Here is a 22784-nt window from a genome sequence, read left to right as displayed (position 1 = left end):
TCTCCCTTCTTTATGCCAATGTAAGGATCTTTGCCAAATTTAGGTGCACAGTTCCGGTTACTTAACTCCCCTGCCCAGAGAAATCTTCAATTTACTCACCATTTCCCCATCTCATATTTATCTTCCAGGTGTATGTGTGTGTGTGTGTGTGTGTATATATATATATGAACTTTATCCTTTATCTCTCTAGCCTCATAATTTTTTTCTCCCATTAGATCCCTTTAGTTTCTGGATCGTTCACTATTTCTTAACCACAAAGGAGGGTCTTGATTGCCAACATGTGTGCCCATGTTTTGCTCCTCTTTCTCTTTATTTTTCTATTTCCTACCCATCGGTAGGAGTCTGGGTCCAATCAGGAGCTAGATACCACACATAGGTAAAGTGTGAAGTTTAATATACAGAATTATTAATATGATAAAAGAGTGACTATGAAATATAAGGAAACTACATAGTACCCTAGGGCTGAGGAAGAACACCCACGTCAGGACGAACTGAAGGGGTCCAGACCTTCAGAGAAGGTGTTGTGTAAAATACCTAAGAATCCTTACAGAAAACTATAAAATGGAAACGGAATAAAAGATCTCAATAAATACAAGCATGCAACCTTTATATATTAGAATAATCAGTACGGTAAAGATGTCAGTTGTCCCCCAAATCTCCGCTATCACAGAGCAGACATTCAAGGATGGGTTTGGAACTGAGGAACAATAAATTGATAACTGGTGGGTTCCCGAGCACATGCTCTAAGATTTTCCTCTGTGTTCTCTGTATCCTTTATTGTGGCGTTTTTCATGCAATATTATAATTATTTCTGTGCTATCTGTTTCACTTTGATCGCGAACTCCTTGAGAGCAAGTGCTGTCCCTACCATATCTATATCTGCAGGCGCTAGCTCAGTTCCTGGCACATAATACATGCTTAATGTTTGATAAAGGGATAAATGAATGTGCTTCACAAAAATTATTTAATGAAATTGAAATTTATTATTATTATTATTATTAGCTTCCAGCTTTCCACTAGTAGCGGAGGAAATATGATGATGCTTTCCAAATTACTGTTATTAATTTAAAACATAAGAGGTGCTTCATTTTATTTTTGATTAACAGTGTTGTTAAACAATGTTCTCTCTTCAGGCTATTTTCTGGCCCTGCCTACACTGCTCTCCTCAGTATGTTCCCACTAAGGTTACTAAATGACCCTTTGGTTGCCAAAGACAATAATAACATTTTTCAATTATCTTACTCCCATCTTACTTGAATTTGGCATTACTTCTGAGACTGATAGCCACATCTGCCTTGAAACTTTTCTGCTTTGGTTTCTTTTCTTTTTTTTAATTAAATTTATTGGGGTGACATTGGTTAATAAAATTTTATAGGTTTCAAGTGTACAGTTCTTTAATACATGATCTGTATGTTGCATTGTGTGTTCACCACCCAGAGTCAAATCTCCTTTTGTCACCATATATTTGACCCCCTTTTCCTGTCTGTGTCTTTGACCTCTCTGTATCTTCTGTGTGGATTCCTCTTTCTCTGTCTCTTAACTAGCGTCTATTGCTTCAGTTCTCTTCTTACTCTATACCCTCCTTTTGGACAGACATCCACGAGTTCATCTACCTCCTGCGTCGTGATGCTTCCCAGATCTGTATCTCCAACACAGATCTGTTCATACTCTCCAGATAAATGTGTTAACAGTTGGTGGACATCTCCACACGGGTCCTCCAAGGATTCCATTCTCATGCAATTTGTGTGATTCGTGCCCCATGGAATGCATCTTCACCTGTATGTCTTGCAGACACTTCAGATTCCCCAAGGCTAAAATGGATCATGTTAGTTAATTTCCTATCTCACAGTTCATGCATTGTCAGTACATTTCTCCCTTTATGCCATTATCCCTTACTTACCTGATCACCCTGAATCTGTTATATTTTCTTTCCAAATTTTTTAGTTTATTTCCTTTCTACAGCCACAGGGTACATTTCAATCAACTTTCCTTCCTCTCTGACATGAAAATACCATGTCCCTTCTCTGTTCACAGCCTTTTACTGGCTCCCATTACTTAACTGAGGATGAGGTTCAAGCCCTAAGCATGATTTTCGAGGCCCCTTTATCATTTATCCCTTGCCTACCCCTGTTGCCTCATGTCTTGCCTTTTCATTATTCCATGTGGTCCCATAGAAATTCCATATAAATGATACCTGGGTCTTAGCATTTCCTGTGCTAAGCACATCACTGTGCTTTTGCATATGCAGTTTCCTTCTTCTCCTACCCATATACACAGCTACCTGGCAACTGTTCCTCCTTCTTCTAAGTGCCCAGCTAAAGGGTAATCAATCGTTCCCCTCAACATGGATTCTTCAGTGCACCTTTTTCTGTTTCTAGTGTACATTATAAATAATGTTTGTCTCCAGACAAGATAATTGTTTTTGTCTTTCTCTTCACTAGTATAACCTCCTTATGGGTAAGGACTTATATGTTCTTTCTTTCTTTATTCCCAGAGTATAGTACAGTGCCTGGTACTTAGTAAGCATTCTATACATTTTTGAAAAAGGAATAAATTCCCTCTTTTTGTAATATAAATATTTTTATTTGTAAGAAAATCAAGAGTAGAATGTGATATGCCATATTTAGTAGCTATGTTAAAAATTCTGAGATGATAATTAATGTTCATTGAGCTACTCGTTTTATGTAACTACTAGGGAAGTAAATAGAGCTAACAGTATTAATCATCAGATAACATTGCTGTATGAATCATTGTAAGATTTGGGCTTATTTTGCAGATCAAGGATCTGGATTTTGTGTAACTGGTAAAATTGAAGCTGGCTATATCCAGGCTGGTGATCGACTACTAGCAATGCCTCCTAATGAAACTTGTACTGCAAAAGGTATTCCTCTGTAAGATTCTTTTGCTAAACTGCCCTTAAGTTGAGACAGCAGATTTTAAAAAGTAGTTTAGTTATTAACTCTAGAGTAATAACCTCTTACTGAAATTGTAACTGACTGTCAAAATGATACTAACTGTTGAAGATAAAAATGTGAAAACATTAAACGATTTTTTTCTCTCGTGACTATGTGTATATATATGTACATATAACATTCTAACTGTGGTGGCATTTTTGTTTTTTTGACACTGATTCGAGAAACCTGGTTAGGATTTAACCAGATGCATAGACACCTGACAGATACGTTTAAAATAGTATTCAGTAGCAGAAATTAAATCTAACCCCATCCTGACACTAAATAGTTAAGGGCAAAGCAGACGGCTACAGTCTGTTGTTTTGAAACGTGTATTTCAGAATTACTATACTTAACAGCTTTGATCCTGTTTATACCAAAAAAAAAAAAAAAAGTATTTTACAGGAAGACCTAAGAAAATAAGATGTAAATTCAGAGAATCCTAATGTTGAAAAGAGAAATTGAGCTAGTTTAAAGTGCCACATTACTGCTTTTGCACATAATCTATGACCTTTCATGATGACTGATAATCATTTGACCTTACATGTATACATGTTATTTTTTTCTGAGTTCTGCTTAAAAGTTTATAATTTTATACTTACCTTAAGACTAAGCCTTCCAGCTAGGCCTCTGGTTTCAACATAAAACTGAAGATCTGTTTTATGCTATAAAATACTGTTATTTATAACAATATTAAGCTAAAGTTAATCTGGGAATGTTAACATTTTTAAAAATATCAGTACTTTTCCTTCGTTAGTCTCATTTATAGTTTATATCCAGAGTTGTACCTGATTAGCTTATAGATTTGTACATTTTCTTTGAATGCTAACTTCAAAAGCTGATTTTCTAAAGACTAAGAAATTAATAAATATCTGTTTAGGTAACAGGTTAACCTACATTTAAAGATGAATAAGGGAATGACAGCCAAAGTTATTTCCATTTTATCTTTTTCTTTCTGCTTGCTTAGAGATCATGGAAACTCTGTTCAGATATAAAGTAATACACACTTTAAAAAAAATAATCACTTTAACATACATGTGTTGTTTGCAAGTTCAGATCTCTGTTTTTGTCTTTTAAAGTGATCCAGAGCGTAGGTACTTTTGAAATACTGATTTCTTTATATGTTAATAAGCTTTTTTGAGAATAAGAAATTTTTTTATGATGAGTTGATATGAGTGAAAACCATAATTTTAAAACTTTCCATGGACCTTATAGATTGACTCCTTTGTGACAATTTGTTCACTTCTGAAAGTCCCACCTTCTTTCCCTCCCTCCTTCCTGTTCCTCTTCCAGAAAAAAATCTAACCATTTATCTTTAATCTAGTGGTTCTTAAAGGGAAGCCATATCAGAAGCAGCACCCGGGGAGCAGCACCCCACTCCTTGAGAACCATGCTTCTAACCCAACTTGGAGGCTCTCAGTTCTCAATTCCTAATCCTGTTACTTTTGCTTGATTTACTTGGTCGTTGAATGCACACTTTTATCTGAGCACTTTAGGTGCTACTGTGGTTCACTAACCAGTGGCGTCCTAAAAGAGAGAAGTGAGTAAATCTGCAACCAACAAGTGGAAATTCTTAATTACGTTTTTACTGTATTAACATATCAAGTTCATTGAGTGTTGAAAAAGAACTTTTTTGTGTCTGTCCAATGAAGAAGGTCCTTATGAAGACAAATGTCATATATAGGACAATGTAACGTGTTTGGGTGGAGAAAATCAGATTATATATTATCTTTAGGAAATTTTATGTTCTGAATTAAACTTCTTGTATGAAAGCTCTTCAATCTTAAGTTAAGGCCGTCTCTATTATAAAGTAGCCAGCTCCTGTCTTCAATTCCACAGTTCATAGAAGAATATGGTCATTTAAAATTTACATTTAGAAACTAAATTTAATTAGTTGTAAATTTAACATGCATTCCTTAATATCATAATGGTTAACAATTTTGGAGTCAAGAAACTCTTTGATACCTTGATGGAAGTTATGGCCCCTCTTCTAGAAGTAATTCAGATGTGCACATTAATGAAATTTTGAATAAAATGCAGGTTGTGTCAGAGTTCTTAAAATTCTTGTACTTTCAAAACCTCTTAAACCTACTTAAGAGTATGCTACATGGGAAAAATAAGTGTTTTCAGAAAGATGTGGGTGAATGTTAATTTACTAAAAACATGTTAATCAAGAACTAGTTGTTGGCCTACATAATGCCTTCATCAAAAGCCTAAAGTTCCAGTGGAAAGGAACTTAACCCATAAACTTACCCCACAGAGTCATAAAATATGAGATTCCTTTTTAAAGTCTTTAAGATAGCTGAGCATTGCCCTTTGCAAGTATTCTCCAGGATTATCCCTGGGTAATAAAGGTATATAACAACACCTGAGATCATTTTGAAATTAACTTTTTTTACACTATGAACCTCTTCCTTTTCATATAACCAGTTATCATTGCACACATCTCTCTCTGGGAAGCAGTTTTTTTCAGACAGGAATTACCGGAGGGGTCTGCCAAGAGCACCTCTGAGAGCGCTGGTGCCCTGTGGGTTGCTGGGAGACAGGCGATGGTTTAGGTGGTTCTCTAATTAGGAATAAAGCTCAAGACCAGGCACCTTTCCCAGTCCCATCTTTTATGTTACTAAAAAACAATTTGAACTGTATTTATTTCTGCATCCATTAATATAAGAGAAATATTTGAATGGGGCCTGCTTAATGAATATAGTCAGTTGTGTAAACGAGTTTAAAATTCTTGATTAAAATAGCAGAAATCAGCCTTTTATGAACAAATACAAGTCAGTTTATGTTTAGGGTGGTGTTCTAGAAGAGTCAAGTCTAGAGGAAGTGTGTTTTCCTCAACGCTCACAATTACCCTTCTCACTCTCAATCCATTCATATTGAAAATGATGAGTAGTGACTGGTGAGGCACGAATCAGCCAAGCTCTCTGGGTTGTTATGGTTCGATATTGAGGTGTTTTACTGTGTTCTTCGGTTCTTACTCATTTCCAGGAATCACTCTGCATGATGAACCTGTTGACTGGGCGGCGGCAGGTGATCATGTTAGCCTTACGTTGGTTGGGATGGATATCATCAAAATCAGGTGAGTGGGAAAATGAGTTTAAGCAACCGTTGTTTTGTATATCGGACCTCAAAACACATAAATTTTGCAATTCACCAGTTGAAATGAAAGAATGAGTATTAAATTCTAAATCTCATTTGGCCCCAAATCGGCAGTTGTTGGAAGTTTAAGAATGATAAGAAAAACCTACTTAACATTGAAAGTAATCTATGTCAGCACACATACTTGACATGTTCTTTGAGTGAAAGCTATGTGTGAAAATGATGAAAGGCTAACAGTGGTAATAAAGCCACACTTTAACCCAGAGGGTGGTATATAGAAAAAGTCCCTAATTTGCTTGATCATTTCACTTTGCACATGGTTTTAGAGGTGTATTTATTTATCCCCCAATTACCTTCTCTCCCTTTTTTTTTATTACAGTGTTGGCTGTATATTTTGTGGCCCCAAAGAACCCATTAGAGCTTGCACTCGTTTCAGAGCCCGAATCCTCATCTTTAATATTGAAATTCCTATCACTAAAGGATTTCCTGTAAGTTCCAAAATGTTTAATTGTTATCACTGTTAAAAATTCAAAGTCACTTTATCCTAAAAAGTGATAATTTTCTTCACAAGCGGTGATGCTTAGTGGTTTTCAGCTAATATCTTAGTCCTCTAATCCAGAAAGACATGAAATTAGGATTTGAAAATCATTTTTATTTTGATGCTTGAACCTGAAGATTTTCTTCAAAGAAGCATTGAGAAGAAATTTCATAATCAATAGGATACAAATGATGATGATAATAAAATTCATGTAGACAAAGTGGTAGATACTTTTCTGCTGTTTTCTGAAGGTTACCTGACTAATCTTAGATTGGGTCTTTCTGTTTTTGTTTCATTTTAATATGCTTATTTGTAGCTTTTGTGATTGTAAAAGTGATACATAATTATAGAAAATTTTGGAAAACACAAGAAAATAAAGATACTAATGTTCTAGAATTGTATAGTCCATAAATCTGTGCTCATTACATTCCAGTGTATTTTTCGGTGTACATGTTCACCCATTGGTGTTTATGGGTTTATTCGGGGGGCACTTGACACAGGGTAAACCTTATTGTGCTGCAACAACATCTTCAGACGGCATGCATGCTGTGAGATTGGTTTGCAGGTTTTCATTGACCAATGTCATTTGAGCATACACATTTATGGGAAGCAGGCGATTTTATACTATAATGTCACTTACCCAGAAAGATGCTACTACTTGTGCATAGCATAAATTCCTTGTTTTATGTGTAATTTTTTTCAGATATTTGGGGATATATTCTGTTTATAGTTTGGTACCTTGCTTTTGCTACTTAACAAATGAGCACTTTCCGACTAGACTTTTTTTTTCTTGATCAGCTTCTGTAGTATAGATTTTGCACAACAGTAAAAAGTGTTTCTCAGTGGAATTAAATGGCCTGCCTTTGCAAATGTAAACAGATTATTTTACCATTTGACGTCTTTGCAATAAATAATAGTAATTGACCTTTAAACTTTAAGTTAGTGGTAGTATTTTTGAGGTTGGAAATAAATTTATTTAGCTCATTTAAATTTATTTTATACTTACGCATTTTTATTTGCGATAACCACGTGCTTTGCTTATAATTCTTTATAATTATTTCTATGTAAATTTGATCATATAAAATTATATTTATAAGATACTGTTTAAATATTTCAGTTTTATAATTATATTCCATTTCTCCCATATGCTAAAAAGAGTAAAAGCTTCTCTCCAAAAAAATTGTTACAGTTGAAAATATTTAATTTTTAAACATTCAAAATTCATGTGGCGTGATAGTCAAGAAACTACAACTTAATTGTTGAACAAATGGCACTCATTCTTAGAAAGCAGTATGGCCAATGGAGAGGTTGGTTACTGCATGTTTTTACTCATGCAGTGAGAATCTTTGCCAATGGAGAGGTAGAGAGGTCAAGAGGTTAATGGTTACTTTGAATAGTAATACTGTCTTCCTGTCTACTGTAGTTTCTTAAAAATAAGTATAAATTGAAAGTTTTTCAGTGCTGCGCATATATTGATTCACGAATAGCAGGATGAAATTTGTTTCAGAAAAAAAAGGATGTTTTGTCGTCCATTCCCTGTGGGAAGAAACCTTAAAAAAAATTGTTTTTCAATCAAGCAAAGACTTCCTAAGCAATTAAAATTTTACTGTTTAGGAGTGAATTCCTTAATGCTATATAAATATATTTGTTTCTCTTGGTTTATATGGTAAACTCTATTTAAGAAGGAAAAATAGAAGAATTTAACTAAATTCATGTTTGATTTTTTTTTTATTGTGGTAACATATTCATAACATAAGACTTACCATTTTAACCATTTTTAAGTATACAGTTCAGTGTACAGTTCAGTGTACAGTTAAGTGTACAGTTAAGTGTACAGTTCAGTGGCATTTAAGTACATTCACATTGTTGTGCAACCATCAACACCATCCATCTCCAGAACCTTTCCTCTTCGTAAACTGAAACTCTGTAGCCATCAAGCAGTAACTCCCCACCTCTATCCCCAAGTCCCTGGTAACCACTGTCTTTCTGTCTCTATGAATTTGACTATTCTGGACACCTCATGGAAGTGGAATCATATGCTATTTGCCTTTTTGAGTCTGGCTTATTTTTTCACTTAGCATAATGTTTTCAAGGTTTATTCATGTTGTAGCATGTATCAGAATTTCAGTCATTCTTAATGCTGAATGATATTGCATCGTATGTATATGCCACATTTTGTTTTGTTATTCATCTGCTAATGATGCCCTGAACTCTTACCTTCTTTGGGAACTAGCACTTCAGTTGTCCTTTAAGAAATTACCTCTTCCCATTGTATTATTTTGCTGCCTAACAGATTATATAGCGCATTATAGCTTATAAAACACTAGATATTTTGATTCTCAAAACTCCACGTGAAATACAGAGTCGTAACCCTTATCTGAAACTCTTCGGGCTAGTGTGCTTAGGAATTCAGAGGTGTTCCTAATTGAGAAAGGTGATATAATGCATGTATGTTACACGAAAACCCTAACAGAATGAGGCAACACCTTGTAATTAAACATACTAATGTTTCTTTGCTGCAACTTGTTAATATTAATGCTAAATGAAATAAATAGGGCTGTAAATTAAATCACTTCAATACAAGTCTCATTTTATTAAATGAATATATAACAGAATTAGGAAAAACTAAGGTTTGCAGTATTTTGGGATTTTGGAATTGCGGCAAAGAACTTGTGGAGTTGTATTAGTAATGTGCCTGTTTACAGATGAGGAATTGGCAACTTGAGAGGTTGTGACTACTTGAAAAATAAGTGATTAAGCCAGAACTCATAGTCAGCACTTTTCACTTTGAAATTCAGTCCTTTTTTTCTTTTACATTATGCTGTGATTTGCTTTGAATGATAGATGACATTGGTTATATATAATATGAATTAACATGTTAAGATATTATATAATTACTTCCCATTTATTTACATGTAGATTTTTTCACTCATGTGTTCCACAGGTATTTTGTTTGTGCTACTGTCTGTAAGACACTGTGGAGATAGACAAAACCATGCTGCCACAACCCATTCTTTATCCACCTGGATTTTACCCTGGAACTTACACATAGGTTAGAAAGAACTTACGTTCACATGCCTCTGTTCTTTCAAATTTGGCAAGCCATGGGGACCAGGAACCAATTTCTTAGTCACATCTGAGCCCAGTGAAGGGAATCCTGCTTGTTTGCCCAATTGTTGCAAAAGGGATGTTTCTTAGTTATGTTGACCTACATTTATGTTACTTCGGTGCTGATTGATACCAGGATCTATTGAGTGCACAAGCATAGCTCTCACCACTTTACCATGCGTTGTGGAAGTTTTTTTGTTTTCCCCTAAGAGTCAGTTGTTAATTTTTTCTGGAATCTTTCCAGTTTATAATGGTCAGATGCCACTGAAAAAGAAAACTAATTTGCCTTTGTAGCGTAATGGAGGTTCAGTTGTGCTTTAAACAAAACAAAACAAAACCCAGGTGCCTGATTTTCTCCATGTGTTTTAGGTGCTCTTTATTTCTTCATTCTTACATTCATTTCACAAATATTTACTGAGTGCCAGTTAGATGTCCTTTTCTCACAGAGTTCATATTTGCATAGGATGACAGACATTCAAACTAGCAATCACAGTAAAAGTGAGATGTTATGCAGTGAGATTATGGGACATAGAGGACAGGAATCTAGCTCAGACTGGGGGTTCAGGCTTCTTGAAGAAAGTGATGCTCTACTGGGAACAGGATGAGTAGGAGTTAGCCAAACGAAGCTGCCGGGATGGAGGACGTGTTCTAGCCAGGGAGCATAGTACCTGCAAAGCCGAAAGGTTAGAAAGGGCTTGGTCCATGTAAGGAACGAAAGCTCTAGTGTTTGGAACATAGAATGCAAGACAGGATGGAGAAAGACAAGGCTGGACAGGTTAGCAAGGGTTAGATCGAGAAGGGCCTCGATGCCTTGTAGTGGAATTAAAGATTCCATGGTCTTAAGTAGCAAGGGCATATCATTAAATTTGTATTTTAGAATGTCAGTCTGGCAGACATGAAGAGGGGTTATGTGATACAAGGACAGGAGTCATGGCAGAGAGACCGGGAAGGAGCCTCTATTTTGATTCAGATGAGAGGATTGTGCTGGACCACTTCTTGACAGTGAGGAAAGAGAGAAGGAGATAGAACTAGAAAACAAATCGCTGATTGAATGACTTGGATTTTAGAAAGCTCCTAAGTCCAGGATTGTGCATCCACAAGTAAGTCCCCCTTATATTTCTGTTTTCTGCATGAGCAAACTGTTTTAGCCAGGAAATTCCAGATGAGAAGTGTCAGTGTTCCCTCAGGCAAACAGCGTGAAGCGGTATTTACAAACCAGTGAAATGCTGATGGCTTTGCCACTTCCTGGGTATTTGATCTTTTCCAAACTATGGACACTTGGTGCTTATTTGAGTGGAGGACAGTCCATTTAACTCTGACTCCAGCTAACCTCAGCATAAAATTCATCTCCGACTCCTATCACCACAACCACTGGAAGATACTTAGCCTTTTTGATATTAAGTTTTCTTAAACATAAAACATGAACAATAATAGCTAATACCTAGGGCCATCAATTAACGCCACTGTAAAGTAACGTCTGATTTTCCTCATTTTAGTGATAAGGGCCCTGAGGCTGGGGATGTTGGGAGAATCAGGGTTGTTAAAGGACCTGCCCCAAATCATACAGCTTGAAAGGGTGCAGTTAGGATTTGAACTCAGGTCCGCCTGACTTCAGAGCCACTCTGAACTCCCATAAACATTTTATTCTCATTATCCAACAGTGAATACGTTAATTCCTGCTGAATGTCACAGGATTCCCCTTCCCTCGTCTTTAGGATTTGTTGAACATCTTTACCAGGCCTTGTGTCTGATGCTATTTAATTCTTGTCACAAGCCGTCAGGAAGGCTATGTAATTCACTAACGTTCACACAGTATGTGGTGGAGGAGATATTGGAACTGCCTGCGTGACTGTTTTCCCTAATAAGCTAAGGAACAGCCTGATTGGAGTGGTCAGACTTGGAGGAGGCAACTGGAGAGCCTGAGAGACTCCAGGCAGCAGTGCTCAGTGTTAAATGTGAGAACTGACAGAATGGGCCGGAGATGCCGTGGGAAGCAGAGGTTTCAGTGTTCCCATTTTTTGTTTTAGGTGCTGTTACATTACCAAACTGTCAGCGTACCTGCCGTTATTAAACGACTGATTAGCGTCCTGAGCAAAAGCACGGGCGAAGTCACCAAGAAGAAGCCTAAGTGAGTGTTTTATGCATCCATAATAAGCACAGGGAATTCAGGCAGCTCTCTGACAGTTGAATTCATTTGTGTAGTATATCTTGTGGTGGTAAGTGAAGTCTGTTTTTACTTGTTCCAGAAATCATTTTTTGTCAAGGACTAGATTAAAACAGATGTGAAAACAAATGTTGAAGCTCCTGTTTAGTTAGGTATGAATCCTATATATAATTTCTGTTCTGTATGACGGTGGTGGGATGTGTATTGTAGATAAAAATGGAAATATTAACTTAGATGTATTCATGAAGTCCTAGATACTGACGATACAAAAATAAAGGCATTTAAAAAGTCCTACGTTTTAAAAGATGAATTTATGCCTAGCCACGGGTTCCAAATTCCAGCTGAGCATTTTTCTTCACTTCCTTGTCTTCTCCTTAATGAGAATCATTCCCTCTGCTGAGAACACCCCAGGAAGAAAGTGAACTAACTACACACTGTAGCTCCTAGTTTTTTTCCGCACCCAGAAAGTATTTTTCTTCGGCTCGAAGTCCACCTGGAGCCCTAAGCTGAGGTGATCGCCATCACGTTGGTCCCCTCCGATTCCCATTAATATCTAGGCCTAAGTGTAGACAATTCCCCTTTGGCTGGGGCAAGGTCAGGATTTTTCAAAGGAAGTGCTTCCTGAGAACTTAAGTTTCTTACCCTAATTCAACTAAAGGCTAACCACAGTTTGACTTGGCTGCTTCAGCTTTGGGGTTTTCCTCACTTCAGCCCTGTGGGGAATCCCACTCAAAATCCCCTTTTTTCAGTCCTTGTGCGTTCCTCCTCATTTGCACCTGTGTAAGAGGCTAAAGGTAGCTAGTGGGTTAATGGGTTGGCTGCAGGTGGAAGAGAGAAGCTTCACACTGCTCTAAACCCATGCCTGTTTCTCAGTCAGGAAGATGGGGTACTTAATCTCTCTTAAAGATAGTTCTTTATTTTTAACCTAAACTTTTAGCTTCTAGCATGAGTGTCTGCCATAATGTTCTGAGAAATGTGATGTAACTAGTAACTGACATTTCTTGAGGACCACTATTTTCTAGGCTTTGTCATGGATGCTTTTGCATGGTTTATATTCTCAGGTAACATGTGCCCATTTTTCAGATAAGGAAACAGGCTTAGAGAGAGGTTTATAATATGTTACAAAGCTAGCAAGTAGCAGAGTCAGGATTCTAACCCAGTGAGTTGCTTCACATAAATTATATTCTTTTTGGCAGGAGCCAGATTATTTGACCCAGACAAGTGATTTGGAGAATACTCAATCTGAAACTGGCTCACCCTGTCTAATCCTGAATTTTCCTCTTTCATCTCCTGCTACAAAGTTCTACCTCAGTGATGTTAGATCTTAATATAGTCTCGTGTTAGTTTTCCCTGTCACCTTATTTGTGACTTAGTCCTTTTCTCTTATTTTGCACCAACACCATTGAGCCTTTTTCATCTCCACTAACGGCACATTGTAGACTTGATTGCTTTACATGGAATGGAATTGAACTTTCTAGAAACTAAGTGCAAACTATGACTATATTAGATACTGTCCTTCCTAAGGAATGAGACTTTGAGCTGAAATTGTCTAAAACTAATATGTAGAAATTTTGGAATACTTTTTTAGAAACTTGTTTGTCTCATTCCGTATTTCCCTTAACTAATTTTTTAGAAGGTGTATTTAGGATTGCTTCTAGAGCACATCACAATTAAATTAGAGCACATTTTCAAAATGTCTCCCTTTGGGTTCTACCTCTTTTAGTAAATATGGGTGGGGCGCATGTATAAAGCTTTTGGTTTGCTTGCTTATCTGTATGAACCTGTTTACAATCAGTCCCATGCTCCATCCCCCTTCATTTCCTGCAAACATTATATTGTGGAAAAGTCTTAGGTGATTTTGTCCTGATCCTCTATTAAAGAACCACTGTTCCTATGTGAGGAAAGACAGAGGACGGAGGGAGAGAGATTTAGCGTAGTCTGTTGGTACTGGAGATCATCTTCTCTAAAGATAACTCCCTAACACATAATCCACCAGTTAGAATTTTACTAGGGCAGATACAGGACATTGCACCCCTCTCTTAAAGCGCAAGTGCCTCACTTTCTTTATTAGATAATTGAATCTCTCAGTTGCATGAGGAAATGAAAAGGCAGGCTTTGGTGGATAGTTTAGGTTATAGGGTTCTTTAAGGGATAGAGTCGTATTTGGAAGATTGGTGAAAAATGTATATGTGAACTAGCTAATAATTTTTAAAATCTAGAATTACTCATGTCATTGTTGTTAGCTAACCCAGAAAGATTCAAAGCACATATTTTCATGTTAAGAAAACTTTTTTTTAAAAAGCTTTTGAAAGACTACCATATTTCCCCATGTATACGATGCACTCTTCTTTGAAAAATTTGGGGTCTAAAAACTGGGTGCGTCTTATACAATGGTTGTAGATTTTTTATTTGCATTTCCTGCTTTTTTCATGCTTGTTTTTGTGCTCACTGTTGTAGATTTTTTTACTTGTATTTCCCAGTTTTTCGTGCTTGTTGTCTTTGCGCTCATTGTTTCGCACTTGTCACCGGTATATTACGGTAGGTTACGTTTTGCCACGTTCTGCCTAGAAATGGCTCAGAAAAGATTTTCGTACAGTGCTGAATTCAAGTTAAAAGTGATCCAGTTTGCAAAAGTGAATGGAAATTGTGCTGCTGAACGTAAGTTTGGTCCTCTTCCAACTGAGAAAACAATCCGAGACTGGCTACGTGAAGAAGAAACCCTACTGAAAACGCCACGGCAGAAGAAGGCCATGAGAGGCAATATATGAAGACAGTGATTTGTCATCAGACACCAATGAGGACAAGCTAATGGTTGGGAGTTTTGACAGTGACGAGGAGTTGTATGAATTTTATGATGAATAAAACTTGAGTTCAATAACTTTATGTAATACATTTTTTTTCAAATTTCGGGCCCCAAAATTAAGGTAATCTTATACGTGGGGAACGTCTTATGCATGGGGAAATATGGTAACTTGATTTGTCGATTGAGTATGAAGTATTTATTTTTCAGGTTGTTATTATACTTATTCATCTCTATTGTCTATCTGCTTGTTCCTTTTCTTTTCACCCTTTATAGATTGTTGACTAAAGGCCAGAATGCAATGGTAGAGCTACAGACACAAAGACCAATCGCTCTTGAGCTATACAAAGACTTTAAAGAGCTGGGGAGATTTATGCTGCGTTACAGCGGTTCTACAATAGCTGCTGGTGTAGTCACTGAGGTATTTTAAAGCGACTGATTATGTATCTGTGGTTATGATGTCTTTTCTTTTTCTACTCTTTAAGAATGATTACTGAGATTTTATAGCTTAGGGGGAACACAGTTATGGTATTAGAACAAGATTGAAAAATTTATATTAAAAAATGAAAGATGGAAAGCAAATGTTTGGTTTTAGAACTTCCTGCAGTGAGACTTCAAAACAATTTCTCCATCAGAAATATTGCTCAAAATGAAAGGAAATCCACTGAAAAATCTATAAGTACGCAATCTAAATTATGAGAATACAGACTTTAAGAGTCAGAAGAATTGGGGGGTAATAATTTCATTTAATAGAAGAGCCCTCATTAAATTTTTTTGTTTAAATAACTGGCTCTTGGGGCATGAAATGATTTGTTCAGAAAGTTCAATTAACATATTAATAATGTTGCTGAAACAAACCCATTATATAGTGTGAGTTGCAGTTAAGTTTTGGAGAAAATAGTCAGAAATGAACCAGAAAATTTAAAAGGGATTTATTAGTTTATATAATTACTTTCTGCGTGACACTTACTGGGTGTATACCTTGAACATACAGCCTTAGGTTGCATCAAAACTCAGTTATACATGTATCATGTAAAAGGCTCTGGAGCTAAACTGCCCAAGTTTGTGTTACTACTATACTGATATCTAGCAGCACAAATACAACATTTCTCCTTCAATTTATTCTTCTGTAAAAACAGCATAATAGAATCTATTAATACCTCCTAGAGTTGTGAAATGAAATGATCTGTAGAAAGACTTGGCACAGTCATTGTCACATACAAAGCATTCAGTAAATGTTATTTAGTATCATTGTCATCAGTATCACACTTTATCAAAGCGTTCTTTTATAAAAGAGCATTCTAAAACTAAGATTCAGTCTCTAGTGGAAAATAATGTAGAGATTATAGTTAATCTCAGAAATAGCATAACTGGGGAAGGGAACAAGTTGCAGGAAAAAGGAAAAACATTTCATCTTGATGTAATGATTTCATTGCCATTTTTCTTTTGTTATTGTTGTACTTATAATATGTTTGATGAAATTATAGCAAATAATGTTTTTCTCCTTTACAGATAAAAGAATGATGGGTCAGAATTTTACCATGTTTTCAAATGCAAGGAAATAGCTAACTTCTATTTTTAAAGAATGCAGTCATTCAGTTAAAGGAAGAATGTGCAATTGATAACTTTTTTAAGTGGGAGAAAATTAAAGTTACGATCAGCTGCAAAGAACTATTAATCATCATTCCTGCAAAAATTTCAAGTTGCCAACTGGCAAACGCTAATATTGGACTTTCATTTTAAAATATCATTTTTTAAAAAATGAAATGTTAGTAAGTGGATTTGCTTTGCTGAGATTTATGGAATCTGTCAGAAATATGTTTTAGAAGACTTGAATCATCATGAAATGAAATCTACTTCCAGCCAAACCACAGAAAGTTTACAGATTTCTTTTGAGTTTCAACTCGACTGCATATATTTTAAGGAAAAACGACCGAATTGTGTTGTTGAGGTAGTTAATATTTGACCTGAGCAATATATGTATGAATTTTTTTCTTTTGATTAACTCTAAGAAAAGATTTGCTAAAGGTCACAAGAAAAGTATTTTGTGTTGAGCCTAAGAATGTTGTTTCTCTAATAAGTAAACTTTTGAAAGATTAGTTTGGAATTAGTGGAAACTGTTCCTTTTGTGTCCAAGATATTATTTAAGGTGTAAAGCCAACTAATAAAATGCCTTAGTTTGAGCATAACAGCAAAGCGTGTTTTGTTTCTTGCTTGTTTGACATTCTCTATCACCATCACTAAATATGACTAGTGATTTTATGGGGTCTTTTCCACCTGAGTTTCCTGACTCTTTCACATGAATTCTCGCTTTTTATTCCAATAGCAGATCAAATTTAGTCTCATCCATTTCTAACCATAACTTAACTTTCTTTTTGTCATTCTCACTTTCAGAGTTACATACATGATGCCTTTATCTTGCACACCTTAAAGATTGTAAGTCCCCTGTGAATAAGAGTGACGTTTTTCTTAAAGTTTCAACAACAAACTCCAAGATATATTTAGTTAACAAGTGTTTGTTGAGCTGCCTCCTGGGTACAAGTTGCTTTAGAGTAGATTTTGTCCTCATCTGAGCCTGGCATTCTGATCTGATTGACTGTATGATAAACTTTATAAATTGGGAAATGGTGTGGTTTGTATACTGATGGCTTACCATATACAACAGCATTGTTTTCTTCTTCTTTTTTTTTTTAAGATTTTTATTGGGGAATTAGGGGGATAGGAACAGTGCTGGGGAATTGGGGGAAGGGGAACAGACAAGCTGCTGTCGTTTTGTTCTTCAATCTAGTTGTGGAGGATGTTGCTTCACTGGCCCAAGTTGGCACCATCATTGCGCTCTTCTCTGGCGAGGCAGATCAGTCGCCGGCTTCTGGACGACCGCTCACTGCGGCTGCTGGCCGCTCACGCTGGCTGCTGGCTACACACGGTAGCCCATGGGAACCCACTGCCACAGGGGCTGCAGCCTACGCCATCGCCGGCGACTCATGGCAGCCTAGCTCCAGGTTGAGCTGTTGTTGAGCATCTTAGCTGTAGAGGGCAGTGTCACTGGCCCTCATATGTGGGATCCGAACCGGGGCCCTCTGGCATCCCAAGCGAGTTCTTAACCATCGCGCCACTCGGCCGGCCCGCATTGTTTTCTTCTTAATTGAAGAATGCCATCATGGTAAAGTGCACAGAGCATAAATGCGCTGCTCAGTGAGTGATCACCACGTGAACACACCCTATAATACATTTCTTTACTAAAAATTATTTGTGTGGTTGCCACTTCGGAGTACACTTGCTAAGGTAAGATAGTGTTTATTTATTATATTCATCAGGAATATAACAGATACATCTGGCAGAAGCGTAATTGAAAGTGACTTAAGCCAAAAGGACAGGCTCGTGGTCAGTAGTGCTGGCTTGGAATCATTCTGGACCGAGCTGCTCCGTGTCAGCAGGGACTCACCTGTACTCTGTCTTCCTCAGCACTGATTTGGCCCCAGACTCCATACAGAACCCCTGTGATTCCACATTTAGACCCTCAGACCCTCATCCTGGGCACGAGCAGGCTAAAGAAGCATATCTTCTTCCAGAAGCCCTAGAAGCATCTCTGCGACTATTAGGTTGGTGCAAACGTAATTGCGATTTTTGCATTGTTGAAATTTGCCTTTGGTATTTGAATACATTTTAAAATAAATGTGGCTATATGATACATCATTTTAATGCGCATTTCTTGCTTTGTTTTTTTGCTCATGACTTATTACTTGCTGTTTATTTTCTATGTATTTTCGACTATGGAAATGATGTTAGACAAAAGCAAATTCAAGCAATTTTCCTATTTGAGTTCGAAAAGGGTCGTAAAACAGCGGAGACAACTCACAACATCAACAATGGATTTGACCCAGGAACTGCTAATGAACGTACAGTGCAGTGGTGGTTCAAGAAGTTTTGCAAAAACTTGTCTGTTCCCCTTCCCCGATTCCCCAATGCTGTTCCCCTCCCCCAATTCCCCAATAAAATCTTTTAAAAAAAAATGTTTTGCAAAGGAGACGAGAGCCTTGAAGATGAGGAGCATAGTGACTAGCCATCGGACGTTGACAATGACTAGTTAGTTGGAAGCAATCATCAAAGCTGATCCTCTTACACCTACACGAGAAGTTGCTGAAGAACTCAACATTAACCATTCTACAGTTGTTGGGCATTTGAAGCAAATTGGAAAGGTGAAAGTGCTCGATAAGTGGGTGCCTCATGAGCTGACCGCAAATCAAAAAAATTGTCGTTTTGAAGTGTCGTCTTCTCTTATTATTCTATGCAACAATGAACCATTCCTCGATCGGATTGTGACATGTGATGAAAAGTGGGTTTTATATGATAATCAGTGATGACCCAGCTCCATGGTTGGACCCAGAAGAAGCTCCAAAGCACTTCCCAAAGCCAAACTTGCTCCAAAAAAAAGGTCATGGTCACTGTTTGGTGGTCTGCGGCCGGTCTGATCCACTATAGCTTTCTGAATCCTGGCAAAACCATTACATCTAAGAAGTATGCTCAGCAAATCGATGAGATGCACCGAAAACTGCAATGCCTGCAGCCGGCATTGGTCAACAGAAAGGGCCCAATTCTTCTCCATGATAACACTCGACCATATGTCACACAACCAACACTTCAAAAGCTGAATGAATTGGGCTACGAAGTTTTGCCTCATCCACCATATTCATCTGACCTCTCACTGATCAACTACCACTTCAAGCATCTCGACAACTTTTTTGCAGGAAAAACACTTACACAAACAGCAGGATGCAGAAAATGCTTTCCAAGAGTTCAGCGAATCCTGAAGCATGCATTTTTATGCTATAGGAATAAACACACATTTCTTGTTGGCAAAAATGTGTTGATTGTAATGGTTCCTATTTGGATTAATAAAGATGTGTTTGAGCCTAGTTATAATGATTTAAAATTCATGGTCTGAAACCGCAATTACTTTTGTACCAACCTAATAAAATTGAGTTTAATTTCTTTTCTTGGGGTATCCTTGGTGTTGGATGTGAAGTGAGTATCACTCAACGCACAGAGCTGAGAATCATGGGAGGGCTGGAAAATGGGGAAAGGGAAGTGGATTGGCAGGGGTGGTGGCAAAAACAAGAAACATCTGCTCTGTATTATGTAAGACCATGATAGAATTAAGAATTTTAAATAATTTAGCATAAAATGAATAGCAGTAGCAGTCATACAAATGAATGAGTTTATTTCTTCTTCCTTCAATTGTGATAAAGTGCAGTCTTTTTATCCAAACATGTTTACAATTGTTGTCAAAGGGAGTAGTAATACTAAGAGGACCCCTGGGAGAAGAGTGATAGCAGTGGGGTTAAGTGACAAGAGGTACAACAAGCACACCCGAGCTTGGTTTCGGTCTGATTTCCTCCCCCTAAAACTTCAGACCATATTAAATAGTACATCCGTTTTGTGTCATTTTGTTTCAAGTACTTCTTGTCTTGACTTCTTCCTATTTATGGTTTCACCGTTTCTTCACATTAATGGTTTTGTCCTCTGCTCTAGACTGGGAGATTCTACTGATCCTGAAAACACTACAGATCCATGTTTTGAATTGTGTTTTTTTTCCCCCCATGTTCATTATTTTTGACAATATATGAGCCCCCTGTATTGTACGAGGTGTTTTAGAAAACTATTTCTGGACATAGTCTTTTTTCTTCCATGAATTTGCAGATCAGTGATAATTTTAACCATTGTTAAAATGTAGTAATTCACTTTAGAAAATTTGGAAAATACAAAGTAGAGGGAATAAAATTCACCCATAGTTCTATTGCCTAAATATTATTGCTGCTAACATTTTGATGTATTTCTTTTCCCTGCAGTGCAAATTTATTTCTTTTATATAGTTGTGATCATTAGTTAGGATCTTTTTATAATGTAGTCAAGATTTTTCAATAGAAATAATAGCTTTTTTAAATGATGTAAAAATACAAAACTACATGTCATGATGTATAGGAATTAGTCAAGATAATACAGCTAAAGGAAAAAAAAAAAAGCTTCCAGCTAAGAAGGCCCAATAAAAACTACTGGGTCGTCGTCTTCCAATTTCCCTCTAAAATATTCAAAGAAATAGGTGAATAGAAAAAAAGCATTCTTGCCTCCCTAAATATGAGTCTGCTGTGTTGTTGGCACAGGAGAGAGCTCTGGAGTTCAGGTCTTCATAGGGCTGACCGTCCAGCCAGGGTGGGGTTCTCAGTACCATAAACTACAAACAAGAATTAATAGTATGAAAACAACCAGGAGGAACCCCCTAAAGACAACACAGAAAGGACTAGGTGAGGGGGGGGCCCCATGAATTTTTACTTCTAGCAAAGATTCTCTTTGAGTCCAAGTACCTGAACCTGTAATCACAACCTCTCCTTCCAATTCAGAAATTAGTAGGGGGAGGGGAAGGCAAGTTTTGCATTGGCAAAATCCTCCAACAGGGCAGCTTTTGTCTTCCAAACTGGCGACATTCAAAACCCCACCAACAGTAAAAAACATTCTTTAGAACTCACCCCCAGTAAGAGCCACACTAATCAAAATCTAACGGGACGGAAGCTGGCACAAGCCCGCAGAGCCATGCACTGGACACGAGGGATGGATGCAAGAGGCAAGACGAGCCTCACCATAACCCTCACTGAAGCCCTTCAAAGCACTCAGGCATCAGTGGTCTTGCAAGCCTAGAAAAAGTGGAACAGATCGAGTCATCCACAATTTGGTTCTTTGAAGATGCCAAAGCGATTCAAGATTTAAAGGAAAAAATCAAAACTATAAAACACTAGGGTTGGGATGAGGCATATAGCTATATGTGATAAAGATAGTTAAAGTAGGCCCAGCTCTTGTGTTCCATTGCCACTTTCTCAGGGAACCCCTGGCCTCTGACCAATGTGAAGGAAAATGGGTTGCTATGAGCTTTCGTAGGAACTTGTCTCCCTATGCTTTCATGGCTGCAATTTTACATTTGTTTGTATGATTAATTATTGTGCTCTCCAGCCACTGAAATGTAAGTCCCAACAGGAGAGACCCTTTCTGTTTTGTTTACCATTATTTTTCAGCAACTGGTATAGTCCCTAGATTGTTAAATGAATGAAAGCATTAATGCTGGTGGTAGCATTATGGATAATTTTAAGTTCTTTATGTCTGCATTATCTGAAAATGACAAGCTTTTATTTCTATTGTGTGTGGAGAGGCTCTTTTTATAGTAATGGAAGAAGAAAGCTTGTTATAAGCAAACTTTAGAACTGCTTCTGCCTGTCCTCTTGTCTGGTAAACTTCAGTCCTAATCTGGAGACTTTCCTGAACTGGGGTGAGCGTCTTGAGCCTCGAGGGTTCAGTTGTGCTTGCATTTCAGGAAGGGAACCAGCAATCACCTGGCTGCCAGGGATTCTTCTAGCACCCGAGTGGACTGTGTGGTGTCTGAAGGTAATTGATGCTTCTTATTTTCCAACACTGGGCTTAAATATATTTATTTTTATTTAGAGATGATTAAAAAAATACAGTAACAGGCCTGTGAGAAAATCTGCTGGACGTGAAGGGTAGAGTTTTCAGTGTGTGGAAGCAAAAACCTTTCAGGTGTATTGCAGGAAACAAGTTTTCTTAACTGCTGCATGGTGTCCGCAAGATATAAGAGACGGTTGTTGAGGTGAGAAAAGAATCAGGATAGGTTAGAAAGGACTACATGGGAAGCTAAATCATAGTAACAAAATTCAATTATTCATTGAAGGCTGTAAAATAGTTAAGAATCACAGAGAATGGAATTGATGGTACAGAAGTTGTGCTTGGAAGCCACCCCTAGAAGGCAGACAGATGAAAGTGATGAACAGGAAGACCCCAGGATTGCACTTGAAGAGAGTACACCATATTTTATGTAAAACATTGTGAAGGGATTAGAGCGCTAAATTCCAAAAGACAAGACACAGGAGCTAAATACAGTAATACCTTGGTTTGTGAGCATTATTCGTTCTGGAAACAAACTACTCATGTTGCAAGACATCGCTCGTTTACCAACCATGTTAAAATGTATTAGGAATGTTTGCTTGTCTTGTGAAACACTTGGAAACCACGTTAACTCGCAATTCAAGGTTTTACCGTTTTTTACTCTATATAAAACTT

General features: G+C 37.2%; 1 protein-coding gene across 1 annotated transcript in view; it reads left to right on the top strand.

The window, feature by feature from the left end:
• HBS1L (HBS1 like translational GTPase) overlaps positions 1–16854 on the top strand; it is a 79876-nt gene extending 63022 nt beyond the window's left edge. Inside the window, exons 13-18 of the mRNA XM_019624695.1 lie at positions 2777–2881; positions 5943–6033; positions 6433–6541; positions 11727–11827; positions 14940–15084; positions 16176–16854. Coding sequence (XP_019480240.1) covers positions 2777–2881; positions 5943–6033; positions 6433–6541; positions 11727–11827; positions 14940–15084; positions 16176–16187 — 563 coding nt within the window. The 3' untranslated portion in view covers positions 16188–16854. The remainder of the gene's footprint in view (positions 1–2776; positions 2882–5942; positions 6034–6432; positions 6542–11726; positions 11828–14939; positions 15085–16175) is intronic.
• The last annotated feature ends 5930 nt before the right edge of the window (positions 16855–22784 follow it).

The sequence above is a fragment of the Hipposideros armiger genome, unplaced genomic scaffold, assembly GCF_001890085.2.
Source record: "Hipposideros armiger isolate ML-2016 unplaced genomic scaffold, ASM189008v1 scaffold_600, whole genome shotgun sequence".
Classification (NCBI taxonomy): domain Eukaryota; kingdom Metazoa; phylum Chordata; class Mammalia; order Chiroptera; family Hipposideridae; genus Hipposideros; species Hipposideros armiger.
The sequence above is the reverse complement of the archived record's forward strand: the minus strand, read 5'-3'. Positions and strand labels throughout refer to the sequence as shown.